At 32.0% G+C, this 16,521-nt stretch overlaps 1 protein-coding gene and 1 pseudogene across 1 annotated transcript in view; one reads left to right on the forward strand and one right to left on the reverse strand.

Moving 5' to 3' along the window:
• WDR36 (WD repeat domain 36) overlaps positions 1 to 16,239 on the forward strand; it is a 37,938-nt gene extending 21,699 nt beyond the window's left edge. The window contains exons 16-23 of the mRNA XM_006913276.3: positions 118 to 197; positions 5,896 to 6,003; positions 7,413 to 7,510; positions 7,941 to 8,086; positions 10,347 to 10,466; positions 10,652 to 10,733; positions 12,121 to 12,308; positions 13,477 to 16,239. Of these exons, the coding sequence (XP_006913338.1) occupies positions 118 to 197; positions 5,896 to 6,003; positions 7,413 to 7,510; positions 7,941 to 8,086; positions 10,347 to 10,466; positions 10,652 to 10,733; positions 12,121 to 12,308; positions 13,477 to 13,626 (972 nt within the window). The 3' untranslated portion in view covers positions 13,627 to 16,239. The remainder of the gene's footprint in view (positions 1 to 117; positions 198 to 5,895; positions 6,004 to 7,412; positions 7,511 to 7,940; positions 8,087 to 10,346; positions 10,467 to 10,651; positions 10,734 to 12,120; positions 12,309 to 13,476) is intronic.
• On the reverse strand, positions 218 to 4,697 carry LOC112480621 (annotated as a pseudogene).
• Positions 16,240 to 16,521: the final 282 nt, after the last annotated feature.

Consider the following 16,521-nt stretch of genomic DNA (forward strand, 5'->3'; position numbering starts at 1 on the left):
AAGCTGCATCATTTTATTTCTTGCATTTTCTAAGCTGCTAAAAATATAGACACAAGCATACATACATGTACACATAAATTATATTTGTGTCTTTTTTTTTTTTTTTTTAATTTAAAGACTTTCAGTCCAGATGGTCGTTGGTTAATAAGTGCTTCAATGGATTGCTCTGTTAGAACTTGGGACCTTCCTTCTGGGTGGTGAGTTTGTTTTTAAATCCCTAATCTCTATCAGAAGATTTCTCAGTCATTGTCTTTTACCTGCTTCTTTGAATATGAATGTATTCAGGGATTTTTCTAACTTCATAGTATTTTATCCTTGGAGTGTTTTTGATCTCTTAAACGACAGAGAGTAGTACCATAAAAAATAAGAATGAGGAAAATGGAATCTCTCTTAGGTTTTCTGTTCCTGCAAAATTGAGATACAGAAGTGAGATGCATAAACCTTAAAAAAACTCATTTGGCCTTTTTGATACTTCAAAATACAGCTCAGACTTTAGGACTGCAAACTTTTGAAGGTTTTTTGATCGTTTTGTTCATATTGAATTTAGTTAAAAACGTCAAAAGTCCTAATTTTATGTATATTATATATTTTTTGTCTCTAACATAATTCTTGAAAGAAAACATTTTAGATACTTTCAAGTAATGAAAACGTGTGACTTAAGATTTGGGTAAAACCCAACAGTGTTCAGAAATCTATTTCATAGATTCAAACTTGCTACTAAAACAGCACTTGAAGAGAAAAGATTATCTAATTCTGTTAAATAATATGAACAGTGGAGACCACGTGCACATGCATGGCAGTAGGGAGAGAGAGCACGCAGGCAAGCAAGCAAGAGCGAGCTTGTAGTTAAAAATTATGTAAGAATAGACACTATTTAAAATCATATCACTTAACATAGACTTGTTTAGATTAACTGTAAAAGGAGTATTGGGAATAGCAAAGTATCTAATTTAACAGGAATATACCATAAGGAAAGACATTGGTGAGAAAAATGAGAAGGAAGATGGTACTTTTTAATCTTCTGAAATATTTCTAAATTAAGCTCTGTCCAATTCTACATACTCTTCTGAGGAATTGGATAAGCTCATACCTAAAAGCAATTTGACCTTTAGAAAGGAAAAACCCTGATGTACTCATTTCCCTTCAAGTCTGATATAGGAATGAGGCACAGCCATTCATCCACCATACACACCAGATTTGGAATATGCAAAACAAAAGTGTTGCTAATGTTTCTAGCTCTCATGACTTGGGAATTTCTCCACAGGTGTACTCTTTTTCACTTAAAATTGAGTAAAGCAAAATCTATTTAGTTGGCTGTGTCCTCCGACTTTAAAAGTTCACCTAAAGTTGGTACTTTCTTAATTTTTAAATAACCTTTTTTAAAAGTCATTAGAATATTGGTAGTCTGTTGCTTCTTAGACTTTTGCTGTTTTCTAAAAAGGAACATTATAATTTGAATTGCTTTAATTACAGTAGGAAAGTTGTACAAGTAATAGAGTCGACATAATGCCTTTTTCATTTTCCTTTTTAGTAGTCTTAGTTCACATAGGATGGGAGTGATAAGTTAATGTTCAATAGTACTAAGTTGCAAAATATTTCTTTAAAGTTGCAAGTTTATCTTTGGAATAGAAAAATTAGGATCTGAAAGCATTCAAAGCTACCAGTCATTGACTCAGCATTAGCCTTTTTGCTGAATTTCTTATTTTAGTAAAAAGTTGAACAGATTTAAATTTGGTAGATTTTCAACTCTTCTATCTTATTTTTAGGTGAACACTGAGGCAATTTTAAGTGAATACAGAGGCACGAAGCTGGGAGAAACATAAGAGCAAGAAATGAGTCACAGGGATTGTTAAAAGAAAATGCAATAATATCTACACCAATTGAACCAAAGTATATTTTTAATAAAGACAAAAATAAGTACTACTTTGGTTAAGATTTAGAGTGGAATGAATGAGAAAGCTTGAAAAGCAATATCACACAACTGCTGCTGCCTAATTACAACTAAGCTAACATTCACCATGAGCTGCTAGGCACTTTATGTGCTTTTATTTTTCATCTTCCCTTGTATCCTAATGGCTGTAGGTATTATTACCGTTATTAGTCCTATTTTACAAATGAGGAAATGGAGGCTCAAAGAGAAGTTAAGTGATTTGCCTAAGGTAGCATAGTTTTGAAAATGACATTTTGCTGCAGTAAGCATAGGAGAAAGAAACAGATTTCTCAACAGTTGTGATATCAGCCTAGCTCAGGTTGTGTCATATGTTATAAGGATGAACTGATTTTCTTGATGCAGAAGATAAGTGAGGATCAGTATTTTATCATACAACCATGTATAACTGTTGGGGTTTTTGGTTCCCCTGGTTTTTAAGCCATAATTAATATGGCAGGCAACCTTTGGAGATTCCGAGTTCTTTCTTCAGTAAGCAGCTTTGTCATTTATGTAACATGTTAAATATTTAGAGAATAAATATACTCATTACATAGCCTGAAAAGTGAAGCTATTTATGAGTAAACCTTTGGGTGTGGTAACATACAGATGTATCCATCTGGAATTGTGCCTACCTAAAACAAATTGCATAGGTACTAAACTATTTCCTGTAAAAAAAAAAAAAATTTTTTTTAAGTTTCTTTTTTGATAGTTACATTTATTAGCAGAAATCATTAATCAGTAGCCAGGCAAAGGAATCAGAGCACTTTTGGAACATGCTACTAAAAGCTTATCAGCTCATTGTCTTGCTTTTGTCATTCTGATAACCAGTAAGTGTCAAAGACTGATTTTGTTGAGGAAGAGCTTTGAATATTTTCATGTGAATATAATAAGTATGACCTACTCCTACCTTATTTATAGTAATTTATTCTAGCAGCCACTTGAGTTTTGTATTCTACAGCTTCAAATTCATCATAATTCTCATTTATTTTTCCTTCAAGCTGTGGTTTAACCTCATTAGCAATCTCCTAGATTTCCAGAATGGCAGATTTGGCTTCATTTAAACCTCCAGGCATCATTTTGACTAATTTCTTCTTTGCTGGGCAGGATATTGGAACTGAAATTGTAAAGTTGTTTTAAACTGCAGAACATTCTTGTATTTATAGGGTTTTCAGAAAAGCAGAGTTGAAATTTTGTATCCTTGAAATTATCCATTATTCCTAACCACTACCACCTTTTATTTCTGATTGTTTTCAGTCTATTGGAAGTTAAGATTGAACTCTTTGGGGATGAGAAAAATATAAAATTAAATAGTTTTAATAGAATTTTGCATTTTGTTCTCTCACCACTGCTTTCTGAGAAGTATTACATGAGAATAATTAGAATAGAACATTGTTTTGCATTTCTCACCGAGGTAAAACCATCCCTATGTTCTATTTATTAGATTTCTATATAAAGCGATGCTATCACTTTACATACTGTCTACATTTGTTCAGATTATAATCAGAAATGATTTACTGAGTGTTACTGATATATGCAGGGCTTTGTGTTTGAAAACCTGATTTCTTAGAATGGGAATTTCTCTCAAAATATATGTAACTTATATGGGATTTTTCATTCTCTGAGATTAGCAGGACACTATATGGTAGTCTGGGGTTGGGCCTGCATACACATTTATGCTTTATGAACTAATGTGTGTAAAATATGCTGTGTATGTGAAAACCACCTTCCTCAATTTGAGGCTTTTACATAATGGAAGAGCATTCTACCCACACAGCAGCTGTGGAATCAAGTTGCATAATAAATTTGACAAAACAATTATAGTATCACATAAAATAAATTTGCTCAAACAGTAGATTCTGTTTTTAACAAATTGTAAACATGTTAGAAAGTTTCACCCCTCACATGCTTACACTTTCAATGAACAAATATTATGACAAGAAATAGTAAGATCTGAAATTGCTCTATTAATTTTAATTGTCATCTTTACATATTGGGATAGCATCTTTATATATTGGATTTTTTAGATTAAATGTATTAACAAATAATTTAACAGTCTCTGGCCTATAATAAGTGTTTACCAGTATATTCTTTTTTCCGATTCTCTGGATCCCCAAGAGAAGCCATTCTTGTGAGCTTCTAGAGTAGGTTTGAGCAGAAATCAGACAGGTTTATTACTCACTGTTTCCCCCATAACTGAGAATTAAACAGCGGTCATTGTCCTAAGGACACTTTGGTATGTGTTTGTTTTCAGTGCTCCTAGTTTTGTCTTGTCTTCCTATCTTACATTCTTTACTTAAGGTTTACATTGTTAATCATTCTCTGAACAAATTGAGAGAGATTTCATCATGGACAAGTCACTTAGCAACTCTACTAGAGAGTCTTCATTTACATTTGAGCTACTCAGAGTGTGTACCATGAGTCACCAGTGTAGACATCCCCAGGGCGTGTGTGTGCTATCAAGCTGTTTGTTTTACCTTTAGCTTCAGTAGTGATTTTACTGAGTTTATAGTGATTAAGAGTGTAGACTGCTTGAGTGACAGTCCTGGCTCAGTTGCTTTCTACCTTGAGTGAGTTTTTAAATCTTATTGGGCCTCATTTTTCTGATCTTTATAGAAAGGACGAATCTGCTTCATAGGGTCGTGAGGATTAAATTAATAGACTCAAGTGCTCAAAGTACTTCCTAGCATGGAATACTAAAAAAAAAAAAAAAGGAAAAAGGAAAAAAAAAGAAAGAAAACTGCTATTATTTTGTTCTTGAAATGTTTTATTTAATGTTGATTCTGAATTTCAGTCATTTTGCTGTGCCCTCCCATGGATAATGTACTGGCTTCAGTGAATAAAGTAGTTTTTAAAACAGTCTTAATTAAAATCAGTATACTCCTCTTAAAGTATACAAAGTATTCCACCCTTAGCCAGCCTTCGCTCTGCTCATTAAATCTACCTTGTGTCACTTCCTTCTGTCACCATCCTAGTTCAGATTTTCATTGCTTGTTAGATTCCTACCACAGCCTCACTATTCTTCCTGTTCAAATATACTCTACATTCCAATGGCAGATTTTTTTTTTTTTTATGAAAATGAAGATTATGTCACTATCTGCTCAAAAACCTTTAGTGACTCTTTATTAATTAAGTTAAAAACACTCAGATGTTCGGTATTCAAGACCCTTATGCCTATGCACCAAACTGCACTCCTCATGAGACCCAATTGTGTTTTCCTTTGTCTTGCCCTCCACATTTCTCTCAACCAGGATACGTTTCTCTACCATCAACATCCATTGAAATCCTGTCCATTTGGAAGGCTCATCTCCAACATTATATTCTGCGAGAAGCCTATTCTGAGTCTCCTGGAACCTGGGCGTGATTGCTCCCCATTCCTCCCCAACTTTTCTATTCTTCCAGCTTTTAAAGCTATGTGACTAATTTCCATGCAGTACTTTATGGTTATGCTCTATAGACAGATTTTTTTTTATATGTTGCGTGTATAGCATGGTTACCTATTCGAAAAACAATTGCTCAAGTTTTTTCTCTTACTAATTTTTTATTCTTATTTACAGCCATTTTATTAATTTCTTCTGTTGCCTAAGCCTCTTATTATTTTCACTAGGATAAAAAAGAGAGAGAATACTAATAGTAGATTTATTTTAAATGTGACATCTTCAGAATTACCCACAAGGTTGTCTACTAAAATGGCATTTCAGAAAAATGGAGTATTTCTTCCTATATTCTCTTTCTCTGGTTAATTAGTCCATTTAGTATTTTGGGTCTTTCTCATTAAGAGAGATTATTTTCACATAGTAACTTAGATGATAAAAGTCTTTGTAAATATTGATCTTTCTGGTGCTGGCAATTTAAAAAAAGCATTTTTCCTACATCTCTTATCCCATATTATTTTAACAAAATATATTTCGTGAATTACATCCTTTTGGTAGAGTTTAAATATTTTAACATCTTGATTCTTTTTATAGTCTTATAGACTGCTTTTTGTTGGACTCAGCTCCTCTCAATGTTACTATGTCCCCTACTGGAGATTTTCTGGCTACCTCCCATGTGGACCACCTTGGAATTTATCTGTGGTAAGTTCTTTCATACAATTCTGTTTAGGTAAGGAAGAGAAGGATATTGTCAGACAATTATAGGTGCTAACATTGCTATTTAGTGTTTTGTTTCTTTTTTTTAATTTGTAAAATAGAAATGTCACAGAGAGTTAGTTTACAAGTCTATGACTGATTTAACATCTGCTCGATAATTTAGATAGCTTTGTTCAAATGTGTATTCTAAACCACACGATTGATTACTTCTGTTGTCATATTTAGCTTTTATTTGCAGAAAGGATAAGTGAATTTAAAAATATTAGGAAAAGGGAGTCCCCAGCCAGGCCCTGGCCTTCCTGCCACTACTTGATACTGTTTTATGGCCTTGGCCAGGCTCTTCTCAACTTCAAACTATTTTTTCTATAAAATAAGGCACAAGTGTGGGCAAAGTGCTTACTAAGATTCATTCTAGTTGCATAACTTCATAACCATGTAAAGATACTTAAGATGATCTTCCAACTCCACGTGATGAACGTGTAAGAGTTCAAAATAAATGGTTCAGCATCTGGGTCTAGAGAAACTTTTGTCTATTTCCTAAGTTCAGATGTCTAATTCTTTTAACTGTTGTTATCGAGGGAGAGAAAAAAATATATTTTTTTAATTATAAAATTTTATAATTAGATTTTTAGGATTTGAAAGTAAATTCACTGTATAGTAGAAACAGACTCTGGCCACGTTAATAAGTAAAATGGAGTATCTCTTGGAATCTGTGAAGCTTGAACAGTCAAGAGAAGAATAGTAGCTATGGGACCTCAACAGCAGGAGTATATAGTACCACTATTAATATAACTCAGAACCTGTTATTCCCGATTTTTATTTTCTATTCCAAATTTATAACGTATGGGAAATAGAATCTGATTGGCCCACTTTGGGACAAGTAGCTACATCTTGGTTAGTTATCCAGATCATGGTACATAATCAGGTAGCAGAAACATAGCCACTTAGAGGACTATTCTAGAGAAGGGAAAATCCATGACTGTTAGCAATCCTTAGGATTTCATCAGCATATTCTCTCTCTGACTTAGCTCTATTAGTCCATCTTTCCTTTACTTACATTTTCTCAAATGAAGGTTAACATAAGTCAGAATAATATAAATATATGGAGGTTATGTTACCTTATAAAAGTATCACCCAGTATTGATCTCTCAAATAAATACTTCATTAAAAGTAAAGATGCCATTAAGAATGTTTATGTACATCTATGACATGAATCAAGGCATTTTCAAATTAATACTGTCTATCTTTGAGATCTTTTCTTAACTTGTGAGTGATTGGAATCTATAGCCAAATTCAAGATTGTAGAGATTATTAGCAGTAATTGAAGTTTCTCTGAAAAAACTATTTTTATAAGTTTTAAACTTATTTAAAACATTTATGTTTTTATTTCTCAGGTCCAATATTTCTCTGTATTCAGTCGTTTCATTACGGCCACTTCCCACAGATTATGTTCCTTCAGTCGTGATGCTTCCTGGTACTTGTCAAACTCAAGGTAATCACACAACAGTAAAAGAATTTTTAAAGTGTAATATCATTAACTTAACATGGGGATATTACTTCTGAAGGCAAAGTTTAATGCACTCGATCCAAGTATTTTTTAACTGATGTGAAATATTTTGAATGACTTCATGAATTTTTGCAAAAATATGTTTGATATGGCATTGATAAGATATCTAATAGTAAACCAGTGGAGAACAGTTTTGAGTCTAGTAATGAGGAAACGAAATAGAGTTTAGAAGGCTAACAGAGTTTAGAGTGAACCTGTTAGGAAACACTAATGGATTTGGAATGAATTTTATTGCTTTTATATAATAAAAATCTTAATTTGTTTTACCTGAAACACTAATGGATTTGGAATGAATTAAATTGCTTTTATACAATAAAAATCTTAATTTGTTTTACCTGAAAATTTTTGTTTTAAGATGTAGAATTATCAGAAGAAACCATAGAACCAAGCGATGAAATGATAGAGTATGATTCCCCAGAACAGTTGAATGAGCAGTTGGTGACTCTGTCACTCCTTCCTGAATCACGGTGGAAGAACCTTCTTAATCTTGATATTATTAAGGTAATACTACAGTACACTTAATATTAGCCCCAAAAGACACGTTCCAGAAGCGTTTTCTTTAGTAGAGATAGCTTCCCCTACTTTGAGCACTTTAGGAGGAGCAATTAATATTAATACTTAAAGTAGTAAAGAGAATGCCATTTAGTTTAATCTTGTTTTATCCAGTGTGATTATCAGAAGATTTTCTTTGCATATGTGTGTGTGTACACATATAGAGGGAGAGAGACTTTGAGAGCACTCAGCAGACCTTTGTATGTAGCAAAAGTACAGCCCACAACTACAGAACTATTAGAAATTGGATGTTTTAAACCTAGCCATAAACTACTTTTTTAACTTCTAAAACAAACAAAAAATGCCACCATAATGTGTGATATTTCTGTTGCTAGTCATTTGGAGACTAGAAGACTTTGCCTGATTTTTCCTCATTAAGTTTCAGTTACCCTTTATCATTCCATACCCTACTCTACCAACTACAGGATGTTTAGAGCTTGCTGTGTCAGGTCCAGACATGTAAGTTAATATGAACTAGGTTCTAGGTAATGTCCTAAGGAAACAGCAGTGGAAAAAAACCTGGCCCCTTTGTACTTGAGGAAATTACGATTTCACATGAAAAATGGACAATTATGGCATTACTTATTGTTTTTCAAAGTACGTCTCATGACCCCCACCCCCACCCCATTTGTGAATAGTAAAAGCAGTCGAAAGGAATAGACTACAGTAGAAAATTTCAGAGGTTATCCTCTGATAATGACAAGTGTCTTTTTATGACACTTGTTTTGGTTAGATATACACATTCACTAGAGATGTGTGGGCTAAGTCACATTGGGGGGATAGCATAAAAAACATATAAGGAGTGAAATAGATAACTATGACAAAGTATGGTAAGTATTTTTATAATAGCACCAAAAAAGATATGAGTGTCTTGAGTAAGAAGAGACAGAAGTTTTGACGTGTTAATTTTCCTCACAGAAGTTTAAGTTGCTTCTTTTTACTTGCTCACTTTTCGTTCAGGAGCATAGTTGTGAAATCTCTCTATAATGTTATCTAACCTGTCAGCTATAAAGGATTATTTAATGGAATAACTATAAAAGCAGCACATTAAAAAGTATAAGTCGATGAGTGTGAAGGGAGCAATCAGAATAATGCCCAATTAACTGAGCTAAGTTTTTGGACTACTTCGCTTCTTGCTGAGGTATAGTTTATTCTGCATAAAAACTTACCTAGAAACGTGAGTGAATGATCTTTATGAGAGAAATATGCTTATCCCTTCCATATATTTATTTCTTACTGAATGAAAAAAGTTAGAATTTTTGTATTTCTCCAATGGGTAACTCTTTTACTTTTGATTTTTTTAGGAGATTGGATAACTTTCAGAGCAGTATGGACCTCCTCCAAAGCCTTTTATTTTTACTTACAACTTAGTGACTGTATCCCTTCTAACTACAGAGCAGTGAGTTAGAAGGGTAACTGTGACTCTTATTAGTCTCTACCATACCAAAGAAGGGCTGTGCTTACACTGTAATTAGCAATACGTTATCCTGCTTTCATGTAGTAATTTTCTTTTATTGTGTGCCTCCCTGAGGCTACAGATATCTCTGGCTTTTTCTCTAAAAGCAAATCTCCCTAGGGTTACAGAGCTGCTAAAGAATAGAAGAGGAATAATGTAAGGTAAAATTGTGAGACTCCTTTATTAGGCAGTTTACCGTAGAAAGGCTCTTCGTCAAATGCTCCTGAGATAGCGATATGTAGCAATGTAGTCACCAAAACTAACTTCCGTCAGTGGGAAATCTGATGGAAGTTTTCCTGATTGAATTTTATTAACATTTGAAATATTTTATAAATGAGCAATAGTGTTCTCTTGCTTTTAAAAAATACAAGAAAAAATAAATTAAAATTCCAGCAAAAAAGAAGAATTGGAAATACGCTTCACAAAAAAATTTTCACCTAATTACTTCTAATGGCAGAGTCTTCCTCTGGCTCCAAATTTCTAAGTGTGTCTTAGGGCTTCTCCTGAACCCTGTCATTTTCCTTCTGCCTTATCAGCAAGGGTACAAGAGGTTTGCATTGGGAAGCCCAGTTTAAGGATATCTGTGATGTTGATTGGTGAGATTTTATTTTAGCATTCTAATCTGAAAATCTTTTTTTTTTTTTCCTGTTACTTTTTGGACTTTGTTTTAAAATTGATTTGGAATTAAATATCAGAAACCGTTGGCAAGATAATTACTTACTAGTCTTTTTCCCTGTCTCATTTTCTCTTCAGAAAAAGAATAAACCAAAGGAACCACCGAAAGTACCCAAATCAGCACCATTTTTTATACCAACAGTTCCTGGCCTTATACCCAGATATGCTGCACCTGAACAAAATAATGATTCCCAACAGGTAGAACCCAAATTAGAGCATTCTAAGTATAGGGGTGTGTGTTTTATATTATACATTTGTAGTTCTTTACCAAGACCCAATTTTATACATGCAGAGTAAGTTAATGATAGCTTTTAATTATGAACTATACATTTTGGTGGTTAAACTTGTGTTCTTTGAATAATGTGTATTTGTTTTTGTTTAAGTCTAAAGTAGTAAATCTTGGAATTTTGGCTCAAAAATCGGATTTCTGCTTGAAACTTGAAGAAGGACTGGTAAATAATAAATGTAAGTTAAATTATAAATATTTTACCAATAACTTTACCTTTTTTTACTTTATGTAAAGAGAAATTGGATGAAATATTAGCAGATTTCTCTAGCTAAAAGAAGATAGTAAAAACTTAAAAGGATTGAAATTGTTTTACTCTGAAGTAATTTTAGCTTTTGTATTATTATATTAAATTAATGCCGTAAACTCAGATAATATTGATATTATAATAATCTTTTGAAAATCACACTTTCTGTCATGAAAATTAGACTTTTTTCTAGATTTTGCTTTGTTTTTATTTACAAAAACAGTTTGCAATATAGCAGAGACTTTTGTCGTAGGCGATTTCAGGTATTCCCAAATTATCCTATAAAAAGACAACTTAAAATTTTCTTTGAGTGTGTTAATAATAGATTTAAATTTTGTAGCTAATAGTAGCTAATAATGATAAATAGAGCTATAAGCAATTAACAAAATCACAATCACTCTCCTGTTTTTGACTTACTTTCTTGTTTTCTGATCCAAGGGCTTTTGTTTTTGTTCCAATATCACTCGGGTACGCATTGGCTAAGTTAAAGAATGGTACTAATGGGCCGTTGTAGATGACTGAAGAATAGCATAATCCTAAAAGGAGTAACTTGTACTATTATGAGGGGGACAAAGAAGAAAAGCATTATTAGTATACACTGAAGAACAGAAAATAAAATTTATTAGACTTTTGTTATTGGTGGTGGTCCTTTTCAAAAAGCTGAAAGCATACTCATTGCCATTATAATTTCAGATGCCCCATATAAAAATAGTTGTAAGTGTATAGAGCATGTATTCGTGGGATGACTATGAAATAAGAGTGCTTTACTTCTAGAAAAGAAGTAATGTGGGGTGGGTAAGAATAAGATGAGGTCTTTCCCTTCGTATATTTCTGCATTGTTAGTGTTTCTTAATGATTATGTGGTACTTTGTAATTTTTTATAACATTAAAAAGAAAGAAAAACAAGTTCTCCACCTCATTCTATTCCCATTAGCAACTACTGTTAATAATTTAGTATGTACTTTTTATAGCCTTCTTATATTTAGATTTGTTCTGATTTATAAGCATATTAAAGTGTGTTGCTAGGCACACACTAGATTTTCTTTAACAACCTTAATAGCAGGAAAAAAAAAAAACTTAAATTACTGAAAATACAAAAAAGTTTAGTACTTTTAGTACTTTTAATTGTATTCGCTCTCATCATTTATGCTGATGTTTACTTAATTTGGAGTTTATTCTACTACTTAAGAGAAAAAAATTAAGCCATAGAATTTCCTATGCAATATAAATATATGTTGCTTGGGGTATAAAATGAAAACTAGGTTTCTAAGTGAAGTAATTATAAGTAATAACTGAATTCTTTTGAAAACTCAATGCAGATGAAGCTGCTCTTAATCTTCTGAAAGAATTGGGCCCATCAGGAATTGAAACAGAGCTGCGAAGCTTGTCTCCTGATTATGGCGGGTCTGTAGAAGTTATGCAGAGTTTCTTAAAAATGATCGGGATGATGTTGGACAGAAAGCGTGATTTCGAGTTAGCCCAGGCATACCTTGCATTATTTCTAAAGGTAAGTCTAATGGAGGACAGTATTCCCAGTTTGCCTTCCTCTAGAGTAGTGTTGTCTGATAGAACTTTCTGCAAAGATAGAAGTGTTTTATATCTGCACTGTCCAGCATGGCAGTCATTTGTCACATGTGGCTACTGAGCCCTCAAAATGTGGCTGAAGTGAATGAGAAACTGAATTTTTTATTTTACTGAAATTTAATTAAATTTAAATAGCCTCCTATACCTTGTGACTACCTTGTTGGACAACTGGACCATCAGCTTTGTAGTCTTTTTTTTTTTTTTGAATACTCAGTACAATTTTGACTCAGCTCCCTGACTTATCTATCATTTATTTGTTTAATATACTAACTTTTTAACTTTTTTAAAGTAGTTACATTTTGGCAGTTTTTTTACGATCATAGAAAGTCAGGTTTTATATTTATTTTTTGTTTTGTTTTACTGCTGAAATCATAATATTTACTTCTGTGTTTGTTGAAGGAGTTCACGTGATAGGGCCATAAAAGAGTTCCTTTTATGACTAATATGGAGATCTCATGTCTATTTCAGTAGTATAATGTATTGAAGGAGGTAGATGATGCTGATTTTCAATGACAGCAGATGTGATTCTTCACCTCTCCCATTACTATGTAAAATGAGTTCTTACTTCATCTAATTATTTAAAATTATTTAAAAAGTAGATGTTTAAATAGTAGCATGCGGGATGAAAAAATAGAAATGCCACAAATTGTTTCTATATCCTTTCCCAAATTTACCAAGTTTAGTTCTGAATATAAAGTTACTTAAATCTTTAGAAAATAAAGCAAAGGGCCTATCTGGCATTTATTACCAGTGAGTTACAGTGGGAGGAGAAACTTAAAGAAGCACAAAAATGTGGATTTAGTATTAGAACTAAACCTTTGTTTCTGGATCTGAATCAAGACTGTCCTTAAGTGGAGGAGAGTGACGACCACTTCATTTCTACTAAGACAGTGACAGTACCATCAAGGAAATCATAATAATTAAAAAAAAAAAAAATAGAGGAAAAGGAAATGGAAGATGGTAACAAAGCAGAATTTAAGAAAAAAAAATATTCAGAATAGTGTCTTCTGATGTTCCTTAGTAAAAAAAGTTGAATCCAAAATAAAAATTTAATTTTCTTAAATGTTCAACTATTATATTTTTCTTTTCAGTTACACCTAAAAGTGCTTTCTTCAGAGCCCATACTTCTAGAAGAAATGACAAAGTTGTCATCACAGGTGGAAGAAAACTGGATCCATTTACAATCACTCTTCAATCAAAGCATGTGTATTTTAAATTATATAAAAAGTGCTTTGCTATAAAAATAAATTTAAGTGATTAAATCAAAATCTTTATATTAAGTGGGTTCAGTTTAACTCATATTTTGTTTTCCAAGTTTGATTGTGAAAAAAAAATAAATGCTAGCACTACTGACTAGTCAGTCATTAATGATGCTAAATACTTACTTGAAATAAAATACCAGCCTTTTGTTTTAAAGACTTAATCTACTCAAGTGATCTGTTTTGAGTCTCTTCCCATCAGTTACTCATATATGACTTTTTGAATCATTATTACCAACTCATGTTTTTCAAATATTTGTAACATAAGAACTGCTGGATGTTTCCTGTAAAGTATTGCTTAATTATATTGAAGATAAAACTGATATATAATATAGTTATAAAAGTGCCTTCGTGATATGAAGTAAAAAAGCTTGTTTCCTTCTTTGGTGGCCTTTGATGAAAACATGAATCATTGACTCTTAGAGCTGGAAGGTGTGTTAAATATTAGTTCAGCCCTCTTATAATGCAAAAGAGGAAGCTGCTAAGGTCAGCTCGGGATCTCAGTGACAGATCAAGATTTTCTGACACTGCCTCTCTAAAATAATTTGTTCTTTTATCAGGAACGTGAGAGGCATTATTACAAGGTAAATTGCTGTAAGAGACAGTCGAACAGATATCTAGGATAGGTTAGGGAAATTCTTAATTCTATGACGATATTCTTCAAAGGTTTTTCTTCCTTACTAATAACCATTCTGGCAAGAAACTGCTAACTACTTTTTTCTCATAACCATTGAAAAACCAGATAGCTCTGATTGTTCCTCTTTTCCATCATTAATTTCTTTGCATGGTTCAAATCTTCAGCAATACATGAATTAAAAATAAGCAATTCTTAAAAGCATAGTGCTCTAAAAGCAATTTTTACTTTACTCAAAAGTACTGTCATTCATAAAATTCATCTGGTTGTATTTTAATGCTAATATCATTAGGATAAGAAGGTTTTACGGAATAATTTCCAGAAAAACATTTCTCACAAGAAATTGTCAGGGATAACTTTGAATATCAAAGTGTTTTTGTTTAATGTATAAGGTAGAATTAGTAAGCTGCTAAAGAAATAAGCAGTCTGGTTTGTACTCTTGTTTTTCTTTTAGAAGTGTCTGTAAACTTAATAAAGCCACTGACTGAAATGTTAACAAGGACTTAAGTTCTAATTTCAAAAATCATATTTCCTCCTGCCCCAAAACTGTTCTAAAGATGTGGCAAAATTCCAGTATATAATCATGTACCATGTGAAGATTGTAACTAAAACAAAATAATAAGCTCTAAACTGAAATTGTATTGCTTTTATAAATCTTGAATTTTCTTCTCTTTTTCAAATGAGAACACAGAAGTTGAATATTGCTTTTATTGGAGATATTGTTTTATTTAGATAGTATTATAGCTTCATTTTGGCAGGTGGTCTTCTAGAACCTTTGTGTTTGCCATCAAGGAAGGGAGAGAGAAAGAAATACAAAAGATAATTTGTATGTATAGTTTTTCTTAGAATATATCAGTCTGTGCATACTGCTTTGTCTTTAAAATTTAAATTACAGATGTAGTAAATGACAATATTTTACTTGTAAAAACATCAGAAACGTGTCTATTTTTTGACAGTGACCTTCAATCTCAACTCCCTCTAGAAGTATGACATTTAACTTTCCATCTATACCTTTTTCTGTGAATATATATATATAGACATATATAGCTACAGGAAATAAAATGTATGGTTTTTTATATATGTGTATCATTCTGTAACTTTTTCTACTTGTTTTTTTATTTCAGTATAATCATATCTAATCTCTTTTGTATAGTGTTCCACAGTCAGTGTAGCCTATAGTGGACATCTTAATTAAATTCCTTTTTCTTTTTTTCTAATTACAAACAATGCTGAAAGAATGTCATCCTGTATTACTATGTGCATATAAAGATTTCTCTGTAGTATATGCTTAGCTTTTGAATTGCTGGGCCCGAGTTAGGCAGTTTTAAAGAGATACTTAATTTAGTTTCTAAAATGGCTATTAACAGTTTATAGTTTCTCTTCAGTAATGAATGGGTACCTGTTCCCCATATCATTAAGGACATTTGATATTAGATTTTTAAATTTTTTATTACTCTAATGGGTTAAAACATTGTTTTAATTTTAAAATCTGATGCTAGTGAGGATGGGCATCTTCTAATGTTTATTTTAGGCCATTTTTATATTTTTATATTACCTTTTACACTGCTCATTTTTCTATTGATTGACTTTTTTTTTAATATTCATTTGTTAGGATTTTTTCATATAGTTTAGATATTAGTCTTTGATATCTGTTGCTAATGTTTTCTCCCAGGGTCACTTGTCTTTAACTTTATTATGGTGTCTTTTTTTAGATGTTTTATATGTATAGGCAAAATGACAATTTTTATGACTTATTTCAAAATATAAAGCATATTCTGTATTCTAAGACATTTATCATGTAACATCTCGATTTTTGTGAAGAGTGTAAGATAGCTACTTTCATTCAGAAGTCCAACAACTGTTTACTGAAGTCCATTCTTCTCTCACTGATTTGAAATGTTTTAAATCCTTTCATTGAAGTATTTGACATCCCTAATAAATAATGTATTGCTTTGATTATAGTTTTCTGGTGTGTTTTCACATTTGGTGGGGCTAAAAGGCTTCCTAATGATTTTCAAAATTTTCTTTTAAGTTTTGCTTTTGGTTGCACTAAATTTATAGTCTTGATTTGGAGAGAATTACAGTAGTAAGTATAGATTTTTATGAAGAGATTTTTCAGCATGCATTAGAACAGTATCTTAATTGGAGTAATTCAGTGAATTTTATTTAAAGATTTCTAATACCGAATCACATTTTCATTCCTGGATTGAATGGTTTATAAGTAAGATGAAACTGGAGCATTT

The sequence above is a fragment of the Pteropus alecto genome, unplaced genomic scaffold (assembly GCF_000325575.1).
Source record: "Pteropus alecto unplaced genomic scaffold, ASM32557v1 scaffold20, whole genome shotgun sequence".
Taxonomy (NCBI): Eukaryota; Metazoa; Chordata; class Mammalia; order Chiroptera; family Pteropodidae; genus Pteropus; species Pteropus alecto.